Source organism: Myotis myotis, unplaced genomic scaffold (assembly GCF_014108235.1).
Source record: "Myotis myotis isolate mMyoMyo1 unplaced genomic scaffold, mMyoMyo1.p scaffold_m19_p_38, whole genome shotgun sequence".
NCBI classification, from domain to species: domain Eukaryota; kingdom Metazoa; phylum Chordata; class Mammalia; order Chiroptera; family Vespertilionidae; genus Myotis; species Myotis myotis.
Genome location: NW_023416344.1, coordinates 639,180 through 658,800, shown reverse-complemented (window position 1 = coordinate 658,800; position 19,621 = coordinate 639,180). Strand labels below are relative to the sequence as shown.

Genomic DNA, 19,621 nt, shown 5'->3' with positions numbered 1-19,621 from the left:
GGCTGCCTGTCTACACACCCACACCCACCCCTTCTGCCCTCCAAGGCTGGGGCCCCTGGGGCGGGTCCCCGAGCTCCCCGTCTCCCCCACACTCTGCTGCTCCTGGAGGGACTGGTTGGCCCGCCCACCTCCAGGCAGGAGCACCCCCAAGTCCTGCAAACCAGTGTCCTCAGGCTGGGCTCCCACTGGCCAGGCGTCTGGGCCGCGCACGCTCCCTCCCGCTCGGCACAGGCACAGCGGTGGTCCGGGGCTTTGCTTTATTGGTGCTAAAGGCCTCCGCTGGGCAGCTGGACCTGCACCGGGAGCAGGACCTGCAACTGCTCAGCTGGGGGCCACCGAACCTGGGTGACAAAGAAGAGGCGGAACTGCGCCAGGCGGGACTCCTGGAACTGGGTGGGGCCGTATTCCGGCCCGTCCGTGGGCCTCAGCAGCGACAGGTACCGGTCCTGCTCCAGCAGCCTGCGGCTCAGCAGCTCCTGCGCCAGGCCCTGCTGCACCGCCTCCAGCTGCCGCTGCACCGCGGGGAACAGGTCCACCTCCCGCAGGTCGAACACCAGCGGCTTCCCGTACCTGGGGGGCAGGGCGAGCGGTGAGGTGGAACGGGGCGGACCCCGTGTGCCCCAGCTCCCACCGCCTCACCTGAGTGCCCCCAGAAGCGCCAACCGAATCCTCTCGGGCTGCATGTGGTCTGGGTTCACCGTGTCCACATAGTTGGTGTCCTGGTAGCGCAGGAAAGTGGCCGCCTGGCCTGAGGGATCGATGACAAGAGGCCACCTGGAGGCGGCCATCGGTCACCGCTGTTGCCCGAACCCTCAGCTTGGCCCTCGCCCAAGCCGGGCCACTGACCGGCCGTCGGCGCGGATGCGGTCACCCACGTCCTTCATTAGCACGTCGTGCAGCTCGGTGACCTGGCACTTCAGCCCCGGCAACTCCTCCTCCCCTGCGGGGACAGAAGGGGGGCAACCGGAGCTCCCCCGCGGGTGCCCTCCCTGGGCCTGGCCTCTCCAGCCTCCAGCCTCCAGCCCCGCCCACCCTCCTGGGTCTGCTCCCGCAGTTCCAGCCTCGCCAGGGCCAGCGTCTCCTCCGCCTTCTGGGCCTCCTGCCGCAGCCGGTCCACCTGAGCTTCCGCGTCCTTGACGGCCTGGGGGAGGGGGGCGGAGGGGGCACAGGAGCTCGGAGCGCAGCTCCCAAGGCCCCGCCCCGCCCCGCCCCGCCCCCAAAACTGGAGGGCCGTGTTTGGGGGGGAAGACAAGCCCACCCTCCTGGAGGGAGGGTCCCACCTGCAGCGTGAGCTCGGTCTTGCCCGCGCCCCTCCGCTCGCACTTGTGGTGCGCGGTGATCCTGCGGTTGAGCTCGCAGTAGGCCTGATGCAGCTGCGGGAGGGCGGCGCCAGGCTGTCCCCGGGCCTCAGACCATCGGCCCTGCGGTTCCCCCTCAGCTCCTCCTCCCAGCCGCTCCTCTCCCCACCTGGCCCCCCACCCCGACCCCCTCCCTCCCAGGCGGCGCTCACCTCCTTGTGGCACTGCTGCTGCTCCTTAGCCAGCTGTTGCACTTTGAGGTTCAGGCTGCGGTGGGAGGGAACAGCCGGGTCTGAGCATCTCCTGGGGGGGTCGTGGCTGGGGGGCCTCCTCCCGCAGGCGCACCGCTTGGTCTCCGCCTCCTGGTGCTGCTCGGCCTCCTGGGCCCGGCGCTGCCGCTCCGCCTCCATGTTCTGGAGCATGGCCTCCGTGAGGCTCACGTCCCAGGCCTGCAGCACGCTGGCCACGGCGTCCAGCGAGGCCACCTAGTGACGGGGTCCTGTCAGGGGCTGGTTCTATGCAGCCTGGGAGAACATGCTGTACTGTTCATTTAATTTATATATAAAATATATATTTTTAAATTGATTTCAGAGAGGAAGAGAGGGAGATAGAAACAGCAATGATGAGAGAGAATCATTGATTGGCTGCCACCTGCACGAGGCCCACTGGGGCTTGAGCCCACAACCCGGGCATGTGTCCTGACCAGGAATCAAACCGCAACCTCCCGGTTCATAAGTCTATGCTCAGCCACTGAGCCACACTGGCCGGGCAGGTTCAAAACAATTTTGGGTCTCTTTTCTGTGACAACCAAGATGTATGACACTGGAGAACAGAGCTGTGGACTCAACACGGTCCCTGCTTTCCCAGAACCTTCTGTCAACAGCAGCAGTGTGTGTATCAATGGAGGGATGGATGTTTGAATTAACTAAATTATAATGATAGGTTATAGAGTAATTATAGATCAGGGTGGTTCACGATGGCCGAGAGGGTGAAAGATGTCGCGCTGAGTGCACGGACTGGCACCTTGTGAACAAGGGGCTGCGGGGTAGGCGGGTAACTGCACCACCTGTGTCACTGCTGTCATTTGGGATTGCGTTTGCTCTTCGCTGTGGGTATATGTTCCTGTTGCCTCACAGTCATTTTATTAAACTTTTATTTGGAAACAATGACAGTTTTCCGGGAAGTGGCGGTGATAGTAGGGTTCCCGCGTGCCCTTAGCAAGTCTCCCGCAGGATGGCTCTCACGCACCGCATCCGCGCGCGTGCGCGTGTGTGTGTGTGTGTGTGTGTGTGTGTCACCAGTCGTGTGCAGCCACCACCACTGTCACCAGAGTTCCTTTGGGTCGCACCCCTGTCACGTCCCCGCTCCCCCTTCTCCTCAGGGGGCCGGGCCCTTTGCCCTCCAGGCCTCCTTCCCTTTGTGGAGCCAGAAGCTCCGTCCCTGATAGTAAAGAGAAGAGTGGAGGGCCCAGGGGCGGAAGGGGGGCACCCCGGGCCTGGGGTCCCCCGCTGAGCAAAGGCCTGGGGCCCCACTGGGAGACAGAGCACTTGGATGGAGGTGGCCTGCGTGCAAGTCAGAGTCGCTTAAAGAAATGAAGGACGTGGGCTCGGCCGTGGCTCAGCGGCTGAGGGACCCGAAGTGGCAGGTTTGGTTGCCGGTCGGGTTGCGGGCTCCATCCCCAGTGTGGGGCGCGCAGGAGGCAGCCGATCAATGATTCTCTCATTGACGTTTCTACCTCTCTCTCCCTCTCCCTTCCTCTCTAAAAATCAATAAAAATGTGTGGTTTTTTTTTTTTAAAAAAAAGCGAGGCCACCAGTCCCAGCCCTTGGGGAAGGCGCTCCCACCTGCACCGGAGTGCTCCCGTCGTCCGCGTACACCCGGGGATCAGCTCCCAGCCTCAGGAGCACCTCCACGGCCTCCAGGTGGCCCCCGAAGGCGGCTCTGTACAGCGGCGTCCGCCCAAAGGCGCCCTGCGGAAGGCCACCCTGAGCCACGCGCCGCCGGCCCCGCCGCCCGCCCCGGCCCCGCCCCAGCGCCCACCTTGCAGTTGGGGCTTGCGCCCTGCTCCGCCAGCAGCTGGATGGCCCGGGGCTGCCCGCCCACGGCCGCCTCGGACAGCGGCGTGTTCCCGCCCGAGTCTTCGCACTCCAGCAGGGCCACGCGCCGCTGCCGCCGCCGCGCCAGGCCCGCCTCGTCGTGGCCCACGCCCTCGCGCGTCAGCACCTCCTCCACCTGCGCCCACATCAGCTCGGGTCACCTTCGGACCCCGCCCCGCGCTCCCCCGCCCCGCGGGCCTCCCGCCCCGCGCGCCCCCTCCCTGCGCGCCTCCCGCCCCGCGCGCCTCTCGCAGGACAGCCACGATCTCCCCCAGGTTCCCGTCGAAGGCTGCGTCCAGCAGGCGCTCCTGGCGCCTTCGCTCCTCCTGCCGCCGCCGCTCCGCCTCTGCCTCCGCCTCCCGCCGGCGCCGCACCAGCTCCCGCTCGCGGCGCACCAGGGCCAGGAAGGCCTGCGGGGGGGGGGGGGGGGGGGGAGCCCTGTGGTCATGGCGCCCAGCCCCGAGGTCATGGCCCCCAGCCCCAAGGTCATGAGTCGGTACCCGGAGCCCAGGCCCCACTCCCACGGCTTCGGGCCTGACCTCTCTCTGCAGCTTCTCCATCTGCTCCAGGTACTCCCCGTGCTTCTGCTGCCGGAGGGCCAGCTCCTTCCTCGCCAGGTGCCGCCGGAAGGCGCACTGGATGACGGTGGCCGCCTGGTCCTCCCGGGTTGGCCCTGGGTGGGGAACCAGCTGTGGGTCCAGGGCCCCTAACCCTAACCCTGCCGGCCTCCCTGAAGGGCACATGTTCTAAATCCACACGCCCAGCCAGAGCAGCCTGGCCACAGGCCACCGGCCACCCGCAGAGCCAGCAGGAGGGGAAGACCCAGGTCTGGGCAGGAAGTCCCAGGCGGTCCCATCCCAGACAGCGGGAGCCCCCAGCCCCCTGAGCCTCTAGCCCGGGGAGGACGTCGGTTGGAAACCAAGGAAAGGTGAAAAAATGGCCTCAGGCAGGGACAGACCCCAGGGGACTGCACCCCTAAGACACTGGGCACTGCCCCAGCTGCAGGTCTGCCCCTGCTGTGCCCACCCCAGCCCGGAGCCAGGCCCACCTCGGGCATTCGAGCCTTTAGGAAACCAACAGTCAGGCCCTGGCGTGGGCTCGGTTGGTTGGAGCGTCGTCCCGAGCACTGAAAGGTCTCGGGTTCGATTCCCAGTTGTGGGCTGATCCCCGCGGACACATACGGGAAGGCGACCAATCAGTGTCCCCCTCACGTCGCCATGGCGCCCGCGCGCACTCTCTCTCTCTCTGAAAAGTCAGCACATGCTCAGGTGAGGATTTTAAAAATAAAAGCAGCAGTCAGGACGTCACAGACCTCGGCGTCCCCCGTCCTCCGGTCAGGGTCAGGCTCCCTATCCGGGCCTCGGGGGCAAAGGTGACGGGCGCTGCTGGAGGTCCGGCCACCGGCCAGAAGGGTAACATGTGCCCGAGACCCGAGACCGGCTGCTCCGCAGAGAACAGACTAAGCACACGGAGCAGAGGCCAGGAAGAGCCGACGGGCCGGCGTGGGCGGGGCTGCCGGGAACACACCGTGGGTCACGGGGAGCAGCCGCGGGCGGACTCGCAGGAAGGGGGTGCGCTGGGGTTGGAGCAGCGGAGGAGGGTTCGGGGGATCCGGCTGTGGAGGCCGCGGGGGGGCAGACGGGCGGCCAAGCGGGAAGGGGAGCTCCCGTCCCCGGTGCCTCCCTAGGGCGGCTCCTGCCACTGGAGGGCGACAGCACCCAGAGCCGACACCAGGACTCCCCTGTTCCGGGTGGAAAGAGGGCGCAGGAGGGTGAAGGGAGGTGGCTCCCCGAGAGGCCGCACCCCTGGGAGGGATCGGTGCCACCTGCCCAGCCCAGGCCTCACGGAAAAGCAGGGGCCGGGGCGGGGGAAGCAGGGAGGACAAGGCTCCCCACTTGCTACTGGGAGGGACTTGCTCGCCCATGAGCCCATTCAGGCATTCACACACATGCACGCTCACACGCATGCCTACGCATGTACACGTGCGCACACGCACAGATACATGTGCTCACACATCACACATACGTGCACACTCTCGCGCGAGCACATGTACATGCTCTCTCACATGCACGCTCGTGCATGTACACGTGCTCATACACATGCACACCCACACGGGTGCACACACATGCACACACGCAGACCACACGACAGCAGCCGGGACGGCCCGCCCTGAGTCCTCCCGTCCTCACTGGCGGGGGCGGCCGGTGGGCGTGGGCTCTCAGCTGCGGGGCCCCTTCGCCCACCAGCCAGTCTTCCTCCATAACTGGCGGCTCTCCCCTGGCTTGGGGGGGGGGCGGGAGGGGCGTCAGTGAGGTTGGTGTGTGGACCCATCCCACCCCCTCAGCCTCGGAGGCGTTTACGGGCCTCCTGTGGGCAGCTGTGTCCTGCTTGTTAGGGGCACCCGACTGTGCAGCAGCTTTAACGAGCGACCAGGCCGCGTCCGTGCAGCACACACAGGCCCCGCGCCCCGCGGGGGTGGCAGCGCCAACAGTGCCCCAGGCAGGACAGCCCTGCCCCTGGCCATGCCTCAGGGGGCGCCCGCTGCCCGCCTCCCCTCAACCCTGCCCCAGCCAGGGCCACTGCCCTCCAGAGCCCCTTCCCCTTTCCTGTGTCCCCCCCCCCCCCCCCCCCCCCCCCCGCGCTCAGGTTTGGTGGCTGCAGTCTGTCTCCCCGTCTCAGGGCAAAGGCCGAGGGGGTTGGGGGTGGGGTGTGGGCAGGGCTGCGCCAGGCAAACCAGTCAGGCCGGTGTGGCAGAGCTGCTGGGACGGGCCCTGGGCGTGCGGGTGAGTCAGCGGCCCCAGGCTGGGGAAACGCTGGGGTGGAAGCCGTGGGGAGCCCCCTCCCGACAGGAAGCACAGGGGACGCAGGAACATAGGCCCGCGTCCCCCCAAACAAAGGCTGGGGAGCTCCTCAGGGCCCCGTGTCGGTGGCAGGGCAGCCACACCCCCAACCAGGACAGCGGAGCTGCTGCACCCCTGCACCCCAGGTGGGCGGGGCCTCCTGCTGCCCATCTCAGGCCACTGGGTGGAGCCTTTCCAGGCCCAGGATCTGCCTCCAGCCACCGGGCAGCCGGCCCGAGAGCGTCCGGGGCCGGGCAGAGGTCTGTCCTCCCCGCAAGGCAGGGCGCTGGCAGCTGGGGGGGTGGGGGAGGGGGGCGTGCTCAGCGTGGCCGGCCCGCGTCCCCCTGCTGGTCTGGTCGGATGGTCTGTGGCCAGTGAGGGCCTTGGCCGGGCGGATGGTCAGTCGCAGGGATGCAGCGCCCAGCCCGCTGGGCTGGAGTTTGAGCCCCAAGACCAGGGCTGGGATGGGGTGGGGGTGCCCGCCCAGGGCAGGACTCGACTCGCCCTGCACCAGCCGCGGTCTGGCTGCCGAGTCACCTCCTCCGGCTCCTCTCAGCCGCCCTCCCCGTCTGGCCAGCGAGGCCCGTGGCCCGTAAAGTCCTGCGCCCTGTGTCAGCGCCTTAGTCAGCCTCCGCGCGGTGAGCCGCGGCCGCGAGTCCCTATAAACTCCCCGCGTGGCTCGGCCCCCGAGTCGCCCGCGAGGCCCACAGGCAGAGCCAGGGCTGGGGCTGTGGCACCGTGGGCACCAGCCAAGGGGCAGGGCGGGCACAGGGCAGCCGCCTCAGGGGGCCCACTGTCGTCTCCCGGGCCCCCTCTGGGCCCCCAGGATCCAGGGCCCCTGGGAGCCAACGCCGGATCCGGACCATGTCTGGGCGACGGAGCCGAGCGCGAAAGCCCCGCGCCAGGAGGGCGGGCCGGGCACAGCAGGCTCCGGGGCAGCAGGGCCCTGAGGCCGAGCCCCCGCCCCCCGACGCAGGGGGCCCTCTGGACGAGACAGGGGTGGCCCTTTCGGGGCACGTGACCGGTAGCCAGCCAGCTCCCCCGGGGCATCCCCAGGTGGCCAGGCCAGAGCAGCCACAGGCAGCGGAGAGGCCAGTGCCGGCTGCTGCTCCGGGGTCCGAGCTGGTACCAGTCCCCGCGGCGGACATGGAGGACGGCCGGCCGGGGGGCCGCACGCGCAGCCTGGGTGCCGAGCTGCTGAGGCTCCACGAGGTCCAGCTGTGCCTGGCCCAGGAGCAGCAGCTGCTGGCGGACCGCCGACGGCAGGTCCAGCTGCAGATGCAGCTGTGGCAGGAGGAGCAGCTGTGGCGGGAGCAGCTGTGGCAGGAGGAGCAGCTGTGGCTGCAGCAGTTGCAGGAGGAGCAGGCCTGGGTGCGCATGGAGGGGCTGGAGCTGGCCATGGCCCTGGAGCAGCTCCAGAGCGAGGGCCTTGAGGTGCTGCAGACCCAAGGCCAGGTAAGGCCTGGAGGGGCACGTGGGTGGCGGAGGCACCGACAGTTGAGGGGGCGGGGGTGTTGAGCGTGCCAGTGACCCACAGGCACCTGCAGAGGGCTGGGAGGCCAGCTGGCCGCGGGACACCGGTGGACCCGTTTCCACATTTGCAACATGAGGCTGATGCCCACTGCACAGGGCATGGGAAGGCCCGGCGACAGCATGCCCTCTCAGGCCATGCTGGTCAGGTAGGGGTGCCCAGGCAGGGCGCTTGTTCAGGGAAACTGAGGCAGAGGTGTTCCTGTAGAGGCTGCAGGCACCTGGCCAGGTGCTGTCCAGGGCAGGGTTGGGGGGAGAGGGTGGCAGCCAGGTGGACAACCAGCAGGTCACCGCCCCCAGCATAGCTCCCTGGCGCACCTGCCCGCCTGTTTACTGCCGTGCGCGTCCCAGGCTTGACCGCGGAAGCAGCCAGCGGCGCCTGAGCCCAGCATCCTCGTTCCGGGACAGTGGCTGCCTCCACCACGCTGGGGCCATTTGGGGGAACCAGGGTCCAACCCCCGTGTGGCCTGGGGAGCAGGCGCCACCATCCAGCCAGGTCTAGGGCCTCGGTGCCCCCTGGGGTCCCAGGGCGTCGGCAGGCCCAATCCCAGCAGAAAGGGTGCCCCTGGGAAGCAGGGCAAGCCCCCTCTTAGCCAGCACTGCCCCCTCAGGCCCGGGCTGGGGGACCTGGAGCAGCAGCCTGGAAGGGATGAGTGTGGTGACAGAGAAGACGGGCTCAGAGAAGGGGAGTGGCAGCCAGCGGGGGTGGGCATGGCCGAGGGGTCCTTCCTGACCCAGCAGGACTGGGCCCGGGACCAGCTGTCGCCATGCAGCCTGGACGTGGAGCAGGGGGTCAGAGTGGACACAGGCTTAGTCTGTCACTTGCCAACATGGATGCAAACCCTGCTCCGTTCCAGAACTTGTTTCCCAGCTCCCTGCCTCCTCGGAACACGGCCCCCGGGCCCCTGCCCCTGCCCCAGGGCCTGGAGTGGACACCTGAGCTCTGAGCCCTCAGTCTACCACCCCACCCCTAACTCAGAGGAGAGGGTCTCCTCTGGGGGGGTGTCCCGGGTGGCCACGGAGAGGGTCTCACAAGTGAGGGTCTGAGGGGGGCCTGGAGGTTGGGAGGGGCACTCACTCACCAGCAGTGGCTCTGGGCTTGACCCCCCGGGGGGATGGCCGCTTCCCTGACACTGCTCTGGGGCCCCCCTTCTTACTGCTCATCCTCCTGAGGGCGGGTAGGGGAGGTCAGGGAGGGGTGTCAGGGTGGCAGGGGCCGTGGGCGCACACTGCACCCGCCTGCCCTGGTGATTGGCGTGTGAGCCGCACGTGGGTGGGATGCCTAGCAAGGTCACCTGGCCACAGCTCATCCCCCTCGCCCCCCCCGCCCCCTGCACCCCTGGCTCCATCCTCTGGGCCCAGGCCCGGACCACAACCCCCGGGGTGGGGTGTCCCGTCCCCATCGCTCTGCTCAAACCACTGGGCGGCCAGCAGGCCGAGCTCTGTCAAAGGCACAGCAGGGCCCAGGCTGCTTCTATCCGGGCCTGGAAGCCACGCCTCTCTCCCTAATCTGCTCGGCTGACCCCAAAGTTCCTGTCTTTTTCTGGGACACCCCCCTACCCCAGGCTGGGTCAGGGTCCCCTCCCCCCCCACAGCCAGGTGACTCACGGCAGCGCTGTGGCCTGGGCACTGGTCTGACCCACGCCCGTGGGCTCCGGTGGGGAGCTGCTGAGTGTTTGGGGACAGGATGATCCTGGGACAACGGGGACTGGTGGAGAGGGGTGGGGGGAAGGCGGCTGAGACCCGCAGAAAGCGGCCCAGGCACAGTGACAGGGAGGGGAGGTGGTGGGGACCTGGGGGGGTCTGAGTGTTTGGGGGGACGCTGGCAGGACTGAGGTGCCTCGGGGCAGCTAAGGGCGTCTGTGTGTGCTTGCAGAGGTGCTGTGGGGTGTGAATGGGGTCCCCCGTCCCGTGTGGTCAGTACTTGCAGGATCCCTGGTGTCGGGGGGGACTCAGTGTTGCTGTGGGGTCTTATCTGTGTGCAGAGTTCTGCAGGGGTCATTGCGCGGGGTCCCCTGTTGGTGTGGGGACTGTGGGGGTGCCTGGCCGATGGGCACGTGCGGGACTTGGTGTGCACATAGGGCTCCGGTTGTGCAGGTGCTGGTGCCCGCGGGTCCCGTGTGCGTGGAGAGGGCTGGTATGTGCAGGGGTGCCCTGTCCCTGTGGGAGCGCACAACACCTGAGCCTGTGGCCGCGGGGCCAGGAGTGGGGGCGTGGATGGTGTAGGTGTGGGGGCCATTTCTGTGGCGCGGGGTCCCCTGTGTGCGGGGCTCCCTCTCGCTGCGGCATTCAGGGCCCCGGTTCCTGCAGGATCAGCGTGTGCGGGGAGGGGGGCGCGGTGTGCTCCCGGGGCCCGGGCCCAGCCTCACTCCCGGCTCCGCGCGGCCCCGCAGCCTCACCGGCCTCACCTGCCTCCCCAGCGCCCCAGCCTCAGCCAGACCGGAAGCTCCGCCCCCCGCGTCGGGCGGACCCGTTGCCTAGCGACCGAGCTGGAACGTCCCCGCCGCCTCGACTTCCGGGGCGAGGGTGAGGGGTCAGATGTGGGCACCGCGCGCCCTCGGTGGCCTGATGGGGGCGCGGGATTCCGGCAGCCGCCGCGCGCGGGGCGCGGGTCCCCGGGGCGCGGGGCCGGGGGGCGCGGCGGGGCCAGGGGGAGCGCGGGGCCGCGGGCGGCGGGCGGCGGGCGGAGGAATGCGGGCGCGCCGCGGGTGGGGCCGCCCCGCCCCCAGGTGCTGCCCGGGCAGGCCGGCGCGGGAGCGGGCGGGGCGGGGGCGGGCGCGTGAATCAGGCCGCGCGGCGGGCGGGCCGCGCCAGGGAGTGGCTGCCGGACCGACCGGACCGCGAGGCCGCTGGGCGGCGGTCGGCTCCTGCTGTCCTCGTCCCGGGACCCCGCGCACCTGGCCAGGTAGCCCCCTCCCGGCGGGAGCGGGCGGGGCGGCGCGCGGCACGGAGGCCGCGGCCCGGCGGGGTGGGGCGGGGTCGGTGCGCGGGGTCCCGGGCGGCCTCCCCGCCGGCACCTCACCTGTGCGGGCTGCGCGCCCCGGGCCGGGCGGGGTGAGCGGGGTGGACGCGAGGCCCGCGCACGATGCGGGCCCGGGAGGAGCCGAGTGGGAAGGGCCGGGCCCAGGCCGACCTGCCCCGGGGTCCTGCCCGGCTTCCGCCCCGCGGCCTGGGTAGAGTCGGGGGTTGGGGGGTAGGGGGGAGCTGGGTCCGGCGGACTCTTCCCTGGGGCGCCCCGCCCGCCGCCCTGAGCCCGGACTGGTTCCCACCGGAGCGCGGGGCGGGCGGAAGGCCGGTTCTGGCGCCCAGGCCCCGGCGGGTGGTAAATGGGACTCGCCCAGGCAGCCGCTACCTCCCTGGGGTGCACTGACTTCCTGCGGCGAGCACCCCGAAAACTGCAAATCGACACCACTTTGACTTGCAGTCGGCGAGCCCATCCTCTGGAACCCCCGTCCCAGACACCTCTGGGCTCCTCCTGCCCCCCCTTCCTTCCCGGGGACCCTCCTCCTGCCCCCCTTCCTTCCCGGGGACCCTCCTCCTGCCCCCCTTCCTTCCCGGGGACCCTTCTCCTGGCCCCCTCCATACCTGGCCCAGGGTCCCCGCCCTCCCTCCCTCCTGCTGCGGGGTGTTGGGGATGTCACGGTCACCTGACAGGAGTCCACCGATCCCGGGGACCCTGGACACTGCCAGGCCGTGTCGGAGGTCAGAGGTCAGCCCGAGCTGATTCTTGCTGAGTCATGGGCCGAGTGGGAAAGAACCCCTCCCTCCCTGAGGGCGGGCGTCGGGAGGCAGGTGTGTGGGGAGCCACGAGGTTGGGGTTCATTTCCGGCTGGGGAATGGCTCCCTTCCGTTCCCAGTTAAGGGGTGTGCGGACCCCAGGAAGGAAACCAGCAACGGAGCAGGTCCCCCCCCCCAGTCCTACCTGATGGAAGGTTCTTGACCCCCATGGGACCCCCAACCCCCCTGCACACGCCTGGGCAGTCTGTGCTGTGTCCCCTCCCAGTGAAGCCAGAGGGGTCAGTCCCTCTCCTAGTGTCACCCCAACAGGGAACATGCCTCCCCACACTGGTCAGATAGTGAGGCCCCCCCACTGTGGTCAGATAGTGAGGCCCCCCACTGTGGTCAGATAGTGAGGCCCCCCACTGTGGTCAGATAGTGAGGCCCCCCCACTGTGGTCAGATAGTGAGGCCCCCCACTGTGGTCAGATAGTGAGGCCCCCCCCACTGTGGTCAGATAGTGAGGCCCCCCCCACTGTGGTCAGATAGTGAGGCCCCCCCACACTGGTCAGATAGTGAGGCCCCCCCACTGTGGTCAGATAGTGAGGCCCCCCCCCACTGTGGTCAGATAGTGAGGCCCCCCCCCACTGTGGTCAGATAGTGAGGCCCCCCCTCTGCGTGGGACGGGACCCTGGCACAGTAGGACCCCTGTGGCCTCCTCAGTCTGGTTCTGGTGCCATGAGGACAACGGGGCTGTCTGAGGGCCAGCAGCTCTGCCGATGCCTGAAGGACACACAGGCTCCTTCACCTCCCGCCCCAGGGGACGTGGACCGAGGGGCTCCCAGGTCATTGCACACAGAGCACTGGCCGTCCACCTCACCCGGCTGCGTGTGGGGAGGGCGCGCTGCGGCGACTAGCAGAACCGCTTCCCCGGCCACCACAACGTCCAAGGCTGGAGCTGGGCAGGAGCAGCAGGCGCGGGGGGGGGGGGGGGGCGCAGGTCTCCACGTGGAGGAGCTGAGGAGGGGACCCGCCTGGCCAGGCAGGGCCGTGGAGGCGGTGAGGTTGGCGAGCAGTGTGGTTGGAGAGGCTCATTCGAGCCCAGGACAGACGGCCTGATGGTCACAGCAAAGGGCTCCGACCCTGTCCTGAAGGAAGCCGGGAACAGGGTGGTGACAGACGGGCTGGGCCGGGACGGAACTCAGCTCATGGGCCGAGGAGGCTGCAGATCTGTGAAGTAGGGCTGTGGGGTGGGGTGTAGCCTAACCCCCCCTGGCTGGACAAATGGGACAGCTCTGTGCTGAGCTCGCCTGGACCCCGTGTGCTCTCCTGCCAACCCTGGCAGCTGCACACGAGGGCGGAGGGAGGGGCGTGGCCTGGGGTGTGGGCCACTGGGCTTGTCTTCTCTGCACAGGACCAGGGACCCACAAAACAGCATTGTCATAAAATCAGGAGAGCAACATGCCCATCAGACTGCATTATGTTTATACCGACAGGCATAGCACATTAACGTTACGGGGAGAGGGAGCACAGGAGGGGTGCGGGGCCACGAGGCTATGAAGGGACCCTGAGGGGGGCGGGCGGGCGGGACTCTGTGCAGCCAGAGTCCCGCCTGGAGTCTGGGCCCCGGGCTCTCCCTGGTCCTGGTCCTGGTCCTGGGGGAGCAAGGCACAGGCTGCCGGCTCCTCTGCCGCCCCCCAGCTGGGGCACATCCTAGCCCAGTGATGGGAACCTTCTGAGCTCGGCGTGTCAGCATTTTGAAAAACCCTAACTTAGCTCTGGTGCCGTGTCACATATAGAAATTTTTTGATCTTTGCAACCATAGTAAAACAAAGACTTACATTTTTGATATTTATTTTACATATTTAAATGCCATTTAACAAAGAAAAATCAACCAAAAAAATGAGTTTGCGTGTCACCTCTGACACGCGTGTCACAGGTTTGCCATCACTGTCCTAAGGTCTGGAGTGCCCGGAAGGCCTCCAGGCCTGGGCGAACGCCAAGCCCAGCTGAGGCCCCTGCCGGCCCTTAGACACTGCATGGGGGGGGGGGGGGGCAGTGGGCCCGGTGCCCCAGCCCTGGTAACGTCTTCCTGCCCCTCCCCCAGGCCCCCGGCCTCAACATGGCCCGTCGCTCCCAGAGCTCCTCCCAGGGCGACAACCCCCTGGCACCAGGGTACCTGCCACCTCACTACAAAGAGTACTACCGCCTGGCAGTGGACGCGCTGGCGGAGGGCGGGCCCGAGGCCTACAGCCACTTCCTGGCAACCGAGGGGGCACCCGCCTTCCTGTGTCCTGAGGAGCTGGACCACGTGAGCCGCCACCTGCGGCCCCCACAGTATGTTGCCCCAGAGCCCCCCGAAGGCAGCCCTCCCAACGTGGACATGGACGGCTCCTCGGGCACCTACTGGCCCATGAACTCAGACCAGGCGGTGCCTGAGCTGGACCTGGGCTGGCCCCTGACCTTCGGCTTCCAGGGCACGGAGGTCACCACACTGGTGCAGCCACCACCCCCCGACAGCCCCAGCATCAAGGATGAGGCTCGGAGGATGATCCGCTCTGCCCAGCAGGTGCGCTGGCCTGGGGCAGGGGGTAGGGGGCAGTGGGCAGGACGGCCTGAGCTGGACCTGAAGCATGCAGCTCCGGAGGGCGGGGGGCGGGCAGCTGCAGCGAGGGTGCCCTGGCCACCTATAGGGTCACCCAGGGCTGGCTTGCCCCAGGCCGCAGGCTGCCTCTGCCTCGGTTGCTTGTCCGTGGTGATGGCCGGTGCTCAGGAGCTCAGGGATGCTGAGTCCCCTCCGGGCCTGGACTTACTGTCCCACAATGGTCTCCACCCTGCCCGTGACCCAGCTGGGGCTCCTACCCTCACCAGGCAGTTGGTCCACAGCAAATGGACCTGTTACACCAGGGAGACAGGCAGCAGATCAGATGCTTTGGCCATCCTCTGTCCGCGGCCTAAGGGTCAGGGGAGTCCAGACGTCTGTGGGGCGGGTGGGACTACGAGGGTTTCACTCACCTGCTCTGCCCAGGAGGGAGCAGCCACCCCCAGCAGATGCAGGCCCTGTGCCTGTCTAGGGCTCCATCACGGGCCACCCACCTGACCAGCAGCCCTACACCCCTTCTGACAGCCCTCCTGACCCCATTCCCCCACGGGACCCCTCACCCCTGGGATGGCCAGTGGCAGTTTTGCAGTTTGTGGGTGATTCAGAGGCCCCTGGGCTTGGTTCGAGGACGGTGGGGACAGCTGAGGGTTCTGCCCTTGGTCCTTGGCCCGCCCCGCAGGTGGTGGCTGTGGTGATGGACATGTTCACCGACGTGGACCTCCTCAGCGAAGTGCTGGAGGCCGCCGCGCGCCGCGTCCCCGTCTACATTCTCCTGGACGAGATGAACGCGCAGCACTTTCTGGACACGGCGGACAAGTGCCGCGTCAACCTGCACAACGTGGATGTGAGTGACGGGGGAGGGGGGGGTAGAGGAAGGCGGGAAAGGCCTTCCGCCGATACCTGACGCCTCTCCTCCCCAGTTCCTGCGGGTGCGCACCGTGGCCGGCCCCACCTACTACTGCCGCACGGGCAAGTCCTTCAAGGGCCACGTGAAGGAGAAGTTCCTCTTGGTGGACTGCGCCGTGGTGATGAGCGGGAGCTACAGGTGCGCAGCCCCGGCCCCTCCCACCGGGCCTCCTCCCGTAGCGGTCACAGCCGGCCGCCCCTCCTGCATCTCTGCAGACTTGACACCCCAGGCACAGGCTGCTGAGCCCCGCCCCTCCCGCTGGCCCCGCCCCCGTTGGCTCTGCCCCGCCCCTGACTCTGGCCCCGCCCACCCGCAGCTTCATGTGGTCCTTCGAGAAGATCCACCGCAGCCTGGCGCACGTGTTCCAGGGGGAGCTGGTCTCCAGTTTCGACGAGGAGTTCCGCATCCTCTTCGCACAGTCTGAGCCACTGGTGCCCTCGGCCGGGGCGCTGGCCCGCATGGACGCTTACGCCCTGGCTCCATACTCCGGGGCCGGGCCTCTGATGGCCAGTCAGATGCCCGGGGCGCCAACTCCTTTCTGCTTCCCCAAACGAGCGCACCTCCTGTTCCCACCAGCCCGGGAAGAGGGCCTCGGCTTCCCCTCCTTCCTCGACCCTGACCGCCACTTCCTGTCGGCCTTCCGCCGGGAGGAGCCACAGCGGATGCCCGGGGGCGCCCTGGAGCCGCACACCGGGCTGCGGCTACAGTCGCGACGGTGGGACACGGAGGCCGGACCCGGGGCCGAGCTCGCAGGCCCGCGGGGCTTCTTCCAGGCCCGACACCTGGAGATGGACTCCTTTAAGCGGCACAGCTACGCGGCCGCCGATGGCGCGGGTGCCGTGGAGAACTTCGCGGCCGCGCGGCAGGTGTCCCGACAGTTCCTCGCCCACGGGGACGACTTCCGCTTCCAGACCAGCCACTTCCACCGCGACCAGCTCTACCAGCAGCATTACCAGTGGGACCCGCAGTTCGGCTCGGGGCGCCCACAGGGCCTGTTCGAGAAGCTGCGCGCGGGCCGCCCCGGCTTCGCAGACCCCGAGGACTTCGCGCTGGGCGCTGGGCCTCGTTTCCCGGAGCTGGGCCTGGACACCCACCAGCGGCTGGACTATGTGCCGTCCAGTGAGTCGCGCGAGGTCCGCCATGGCTCAGACCCAGCCTTTGGGCCCCGGGGCCTGGAACCCAGTGGGGCGCCGCGCCCCAACCTGGGCCTGCGCTTCCCCTGCCAGGCAGCGGCGAGGCTGGGCCCGGAGGCGGGGCTGGAGGCAGAGCCTGAGCGCAGGGTGGGGCCGGAGGGGCGGGCGGGGCTGCGGCACTGGCGCCTGGCCTCCTACCTGAGCGGCCGCCACGGGGAGGACGCGGGTGAAGAGGGCCTGCCGGGCCCCATGGAGTCCGAGGCCTACGATGACGATGTGCTGGTTTCCGGGGGCCGGGCGACCGCGGGGGACCTGCTGCCCTCATCCTTCCGCGGGCCCTCGATCTTCCCGGCCAAGGGCTCCGGCAGCGGGAGCGGCGAGGGCCCGGAGGAGACGGGCCTGGCCACGCAGGACTCGTTCCGCTCTCGGCTGAACCCGCTGATCCAGCGCAGCTCTCGGCTCCGCTCCTCGCTCATCTTCGCGTCGCAGGCGGAGGGCGCAGGCGGGGCCGCCACCGAAAAGGTGCAGCTGCTGCACAAGGAGCAGGCGGTGCACGAGGCGCTGGGCCCCGGGGGCGAGGCCGTCCGCTCCGCCGCCTCCACCAAGGTGGCCGAGCTCCTGGAGAAGTACAAGGGTCCAGCGCGCGACGCCAGCGGCGCCCCGGCCACCGCAGTCACCGCCTCCAGCCACAGCAAAGCGGTCAAGTCCCAGGCATGGCGGGAGGAGGCGGCAGTGTCGGGAAACGCGGCAGCCGAGCGGCGCAGCCTGGAGAGCTGCCTGCTCGACCTCCGTGACTCCTTCACGCAGCGGCTGCACCAGGAGGCCGAGCGGCAGCCCGGCGCCGCCACGCTCACCGCCGCCCAGTTGCTCGACACGCTGGGCCGGAGCGGCCCTGGCCCCGACCGGCTGCCCTCCCGCTTCCTCCTGAACCAGGGCCTCTCCTCTTCCCTGCAAGGGCAGGACAGCTCCCCCGTGGACGCGTCCCAATCGGAGCCAAAAGGGAACCCCACCTCCGCCTACCCCGAGCGGAAGGGGAGTCCCACTCCTGGGTTTCCCCCGCGCAGAGGCAGCCCGACCGCAGGATTCGCTGAGCGCCAGGGGAGCCCCACCTCCCCCTACCCTGAGCGCAAGGGCAGCCCAGTGCCCCCCGTGCCCGAGCGCCGGGGCAGCCCAGTGCCCCCCGTGCCCGAGCGCCGGGGCAGCCTCACCCTTCCCTTCTCGGGAGAGGCTCCGAAGGCCGGGCCCGCCGAGGAGACGCCCACTGGCCCCATGGAGGTGCTGCGCAAGGGCTCCCTGCGCCTCCGGCAGCTGCTGAGCCCCAAGAGCGAGCGGCGTGCAGAGAATGAGGGCGGCTTTCCGGCGCCGCAGGAGAACGGGCAGCCCGAGAGCCCCCGGGGGCCCGAGAGCCCCCGACGGCCTTCACTGAGCCGGGGAGACAGCGCGGAGGCTGCCGCCGGGGAGGAGCGGGGTCTGCGGGCGCGCACGGCTTCGGCCACGGCCAACGCCCTGTACAGCAGCAACCTGCGGGACGACACCAAAGCCATCCTGGAGCAGATCAGCGCCCACGGCCAGAAGCACCGCGGGGCCCCCGCCCCCGCCCCGGCCCACAGCAGCCCGGAGCTGGGCCGCCCGCCGGCAGCCAGTGGCCTGGCTCCTGACATGTCCGACAAGGACAAATGTTCAGCGATCTTCCGCTCAGACAGCCTGGGGGCCCAGGGCCGGCTGAGCCGCACGCTGCCCGCCAGCGCCGAGGAGCGCGACCGGCTGCTGCGCCGCATGGAGAGCATGCGCAAGGAGAAGCGCGTGTACAGCCGCTTCGAGGTTTTCTGCAAGAAGGAGGAGGCCGGCGGAGGCGCCGGGGAGGGCCCGGCCGAGGAGGACGCCCGGGACAGCAAGGTGGGCAAGTTCATGCCCAAGATCCTGAGTACGTTCAAGAGCAAGAAGTGAGGGTCCGGCCGGGGTCTCCGCATCCCTGCTGCCTGCCCGCAGGGCACTCGGTCCTCGGGCGCAGAAGCTAGGAACCCGGATGAGCACAGCCAGAGCTCGGCCCCCCTGGGGCTCACCCCGTGCCTGCCCTGGCCTCTCCGTTTGGGGGCTGCAGCCCTCGCTGCCCCCCTGCCTTATTCCCCCCACTCCCATCTCTGCTCAGCACCTCCATCTCCAGGCCCCGCCTCCCCCTCCTTAGGCATCTGCCTCCACCATCTCTGGGCTTCAGGTCCCCTCTGGGCCTTCATGCACCTCAGGGACCCATCCCTTTGTGCCTTATCCCCAGTTCTCTGGGGACCTCGCGTCTCAGGGCTTCTGTGTCTCAGGGTTCCCCTCTGCCCACCCTCCTGGCTACGCCCCATCTTCACTCCGCTGCCTCTGCCGTCTCCTGGCTGCCTCGTCCTCTCTCTGGGCCTCCCACCTCCTCAGGACCTCCCATCTCCATCTCCATCTGTGGTCGCTGGAGGCTCACTTCCTGCCGGTCCATCTGCCTTCTACCGGCTTGCTTGGGGGCCCATCCTCTCCATGCAGGGAGGTAGAGCAGCGAGGGGGGGGGGGGCAAAGGGATCCTGGAAGGGCTGCCCTGCCCCCCCAGACCTGAGCAGACCTGGCCACCTCTCCGGCAAGGTCCTGGGCCAGGATGACAGCACCAAGCCTCAGTGATGGATGGTGTGGGGCCCCAGCCTGGTGAAGGGTCCCCATATGCCCTGACGGCCACAGCCAGTCAGAAAGGGGCTGGGTGCGGAGCGCCTGACCTGTGCAGGTGAGGGCAGAGGATGGCCTAGCGGCTCCTGAGCCCCAGCCCATTGGTCCCCTGCATCCTCTCCTCTTGGTCACAACGTGCCAAGTCTGCCCTCCATGCTGCTTACCTTTCCTGTACCCTCACCAGCAGTGACTGGGTTTAAAATGACACCTTTTGGCACCAAGTGCTTGGAAAGTCTCCCGCCACAGGTGCTGCACTTGTGAAGTGAGTGCTTCTGATATTTCTTCTCAAATAGCTTTTGGTTTTTTAAGTGTAAGAGTCCCAGTCGCACAGATGGAAAAGGGTTTAAGAAACGGCACTGCACAAAGGCAACTGCCCAGGGAGGGATGACGGCGAGGACTTGTCCTTGGGTGGCAAAGGTCACGTGGAGCTGGATGAGCTGGAGTTTGCCGACAAATGTTTCCGTGTGCCCTGGTGCTTAGGAGGGCCTACGGGGGACCCTTCTGGCCACCAGAGGCCAGTGGCTGGGCCCCTCAAAGCCTCCTGTCTGCACCCCCATGTCTTGCTGAGTGGCACAGCTCCTCACTGTGATTCTTAACATTTTGATGGTAATAAAACACCAGCACAGAATCTTCTAGCACGTTCCCGAATGTATACAACCACCTCACTACATAGTGCACCCTTAGCCTATGCTCCCCGCAGGCAGGCCCCTCAGGTGCCCTGAGCCTTGAGGGAGAGGCTGGGTGCTGGGGAGATGGGGGTCTGAGAGGGGATGGGCTCCAGGAAAGGGGTGCGGGGACTTGGGTCCCT

The 19,621-nt window shown here is 68.4% G+C and overlaps 2 protein-coding genes across 12 annotated transcripts; one reads left to right on the top strand and one right to left on the bottom strand.

Annotated features, from left to right (window-relative positions):
• Positions 1–201: 201 nt before the first annotated feature.
• Positions 202–11,737, bottom strand: IQANK1 (IQ motif and ankyrin repeat containing 1). Of its 7 annotated transcripts, XM_036303614.1 has the most exons (12): positions 4,922–5,951; positions 3,934–4,067; positions 3,640–3,804; positions 3,339–3,530; positions 3,143–3,268; positions 1,644–1,783; positions 1,511–1,565; positions 1,281–1,373; positions 1,033–1,141; positions 847–940; positions 640–774; positions 203–570 (listed from the first exon to the last, which is right to left on the bottom strand). In XM_036303614.1, the coding sequence occupies exons 1-12, from the start codon at positions 5,358–5,360 to the stop codon at positions 267–269; spliced, it is 1,986 nt and encodes a 661-aa protein (XP_036159507.1). In that variant the 5' UTR covers positions 5,361–5,951; the 3' UTR covers positions 203–266. The 7 variants fall into 7 exon arrangements, 6 of the variants coding, with proteins under 6 accessions (XP_036159510.1, XP_036159507.1, XP_036159506.1 ...); XM_036303617.1 differs by lacking the exon at positions 1,281–1,373 and having other exon boundaries at positions 202–570; XM_036303613.1 differs by having other exon boundaries at positions 1,511–1,783.
• FAM83H (family with sequence similarity 83 member H) lies at positions 6,236–19,441 on the top strand. 5 transcript variants are annotated; one of them, XM_036303611.1, is made up of 5 exons: positions 6,236–6,380; positions 13,588–14,049; positions 14,762–14,926; positions 15,003–15,127; positions 15,306–19,441. In XM_036303611.1, exons 2-5 carry the CDS (start codon positions 13,603–13,605, stop codon positions 18,067–18,069), a joined length of 3,501 nt encoding a protein of 1,166 aa, XP_036159504.1. In that variant the 5' UTR covers positions 6,236–6,380; positions 13,588–13,602; the 3' UTR covers positions 18,070–19,441. The 5 variants fall into 5 exon arrangements, with proteins under 5 accessions (XP_036159504.1, XP_036159505.1, XP_036159501.1 ...); XM_036303612.1 differs by lacking the exon at positions 6,236–6,380 and adding an exon at positions 6,391–6,494; XM_036303608.1 differs by lacking the exon at positions 6,236–6,380 and adding an exon at positions 6,901–7,689.
• The last annotated feature ends 180 nt before the right edge of the window (positions 19,442–19,621 follow it).

Coding starts and splice junctions, on each gene's coding strand:
- IQANK1 (XM_036303613.1), bottom strand. CDS start 5,360: ATGCGTGTGAGCGTGCATGTGTGTGAATGCCTGAATGGGCTCATGGGC. Junction 4,068..4,921: donor GCTGCTCCCCGTGACCCACG/GTGTGTTCCCGG, acceptor TTCCCCACCCAG/GGCCAACCCGGGAGGACCAG. Junction 1,784..3,142: donor ACGGGAGCACTCCGGTGCAG/GTGGGAGCGCCT, acceptor CCCCGTCACTAG/GTGGCCTCGCTGGACGCCGT.
- FAM83H (XM_036303608.1), top strand. CDS start 7,099: ATGTCTGGGCGACGGAGCCGAGCGCGAAAGCCCCGCGCCAGGAGGGCG. Junction 14,050..14,761: donor TGATCCGCTCTGCCCAGCAG/GTGCGCTGGCCT, acceptor CCCGCCCCGCAG/GTGGTGGCTGTGGTGATGGA. Junction 14,927..15,002: donor TCAACCTGCACAACGTGGAT/GTGAGTGACGGG, acceptor TCTCCTCCCCAG/TTCCTGCGGGTGCGCACCGT.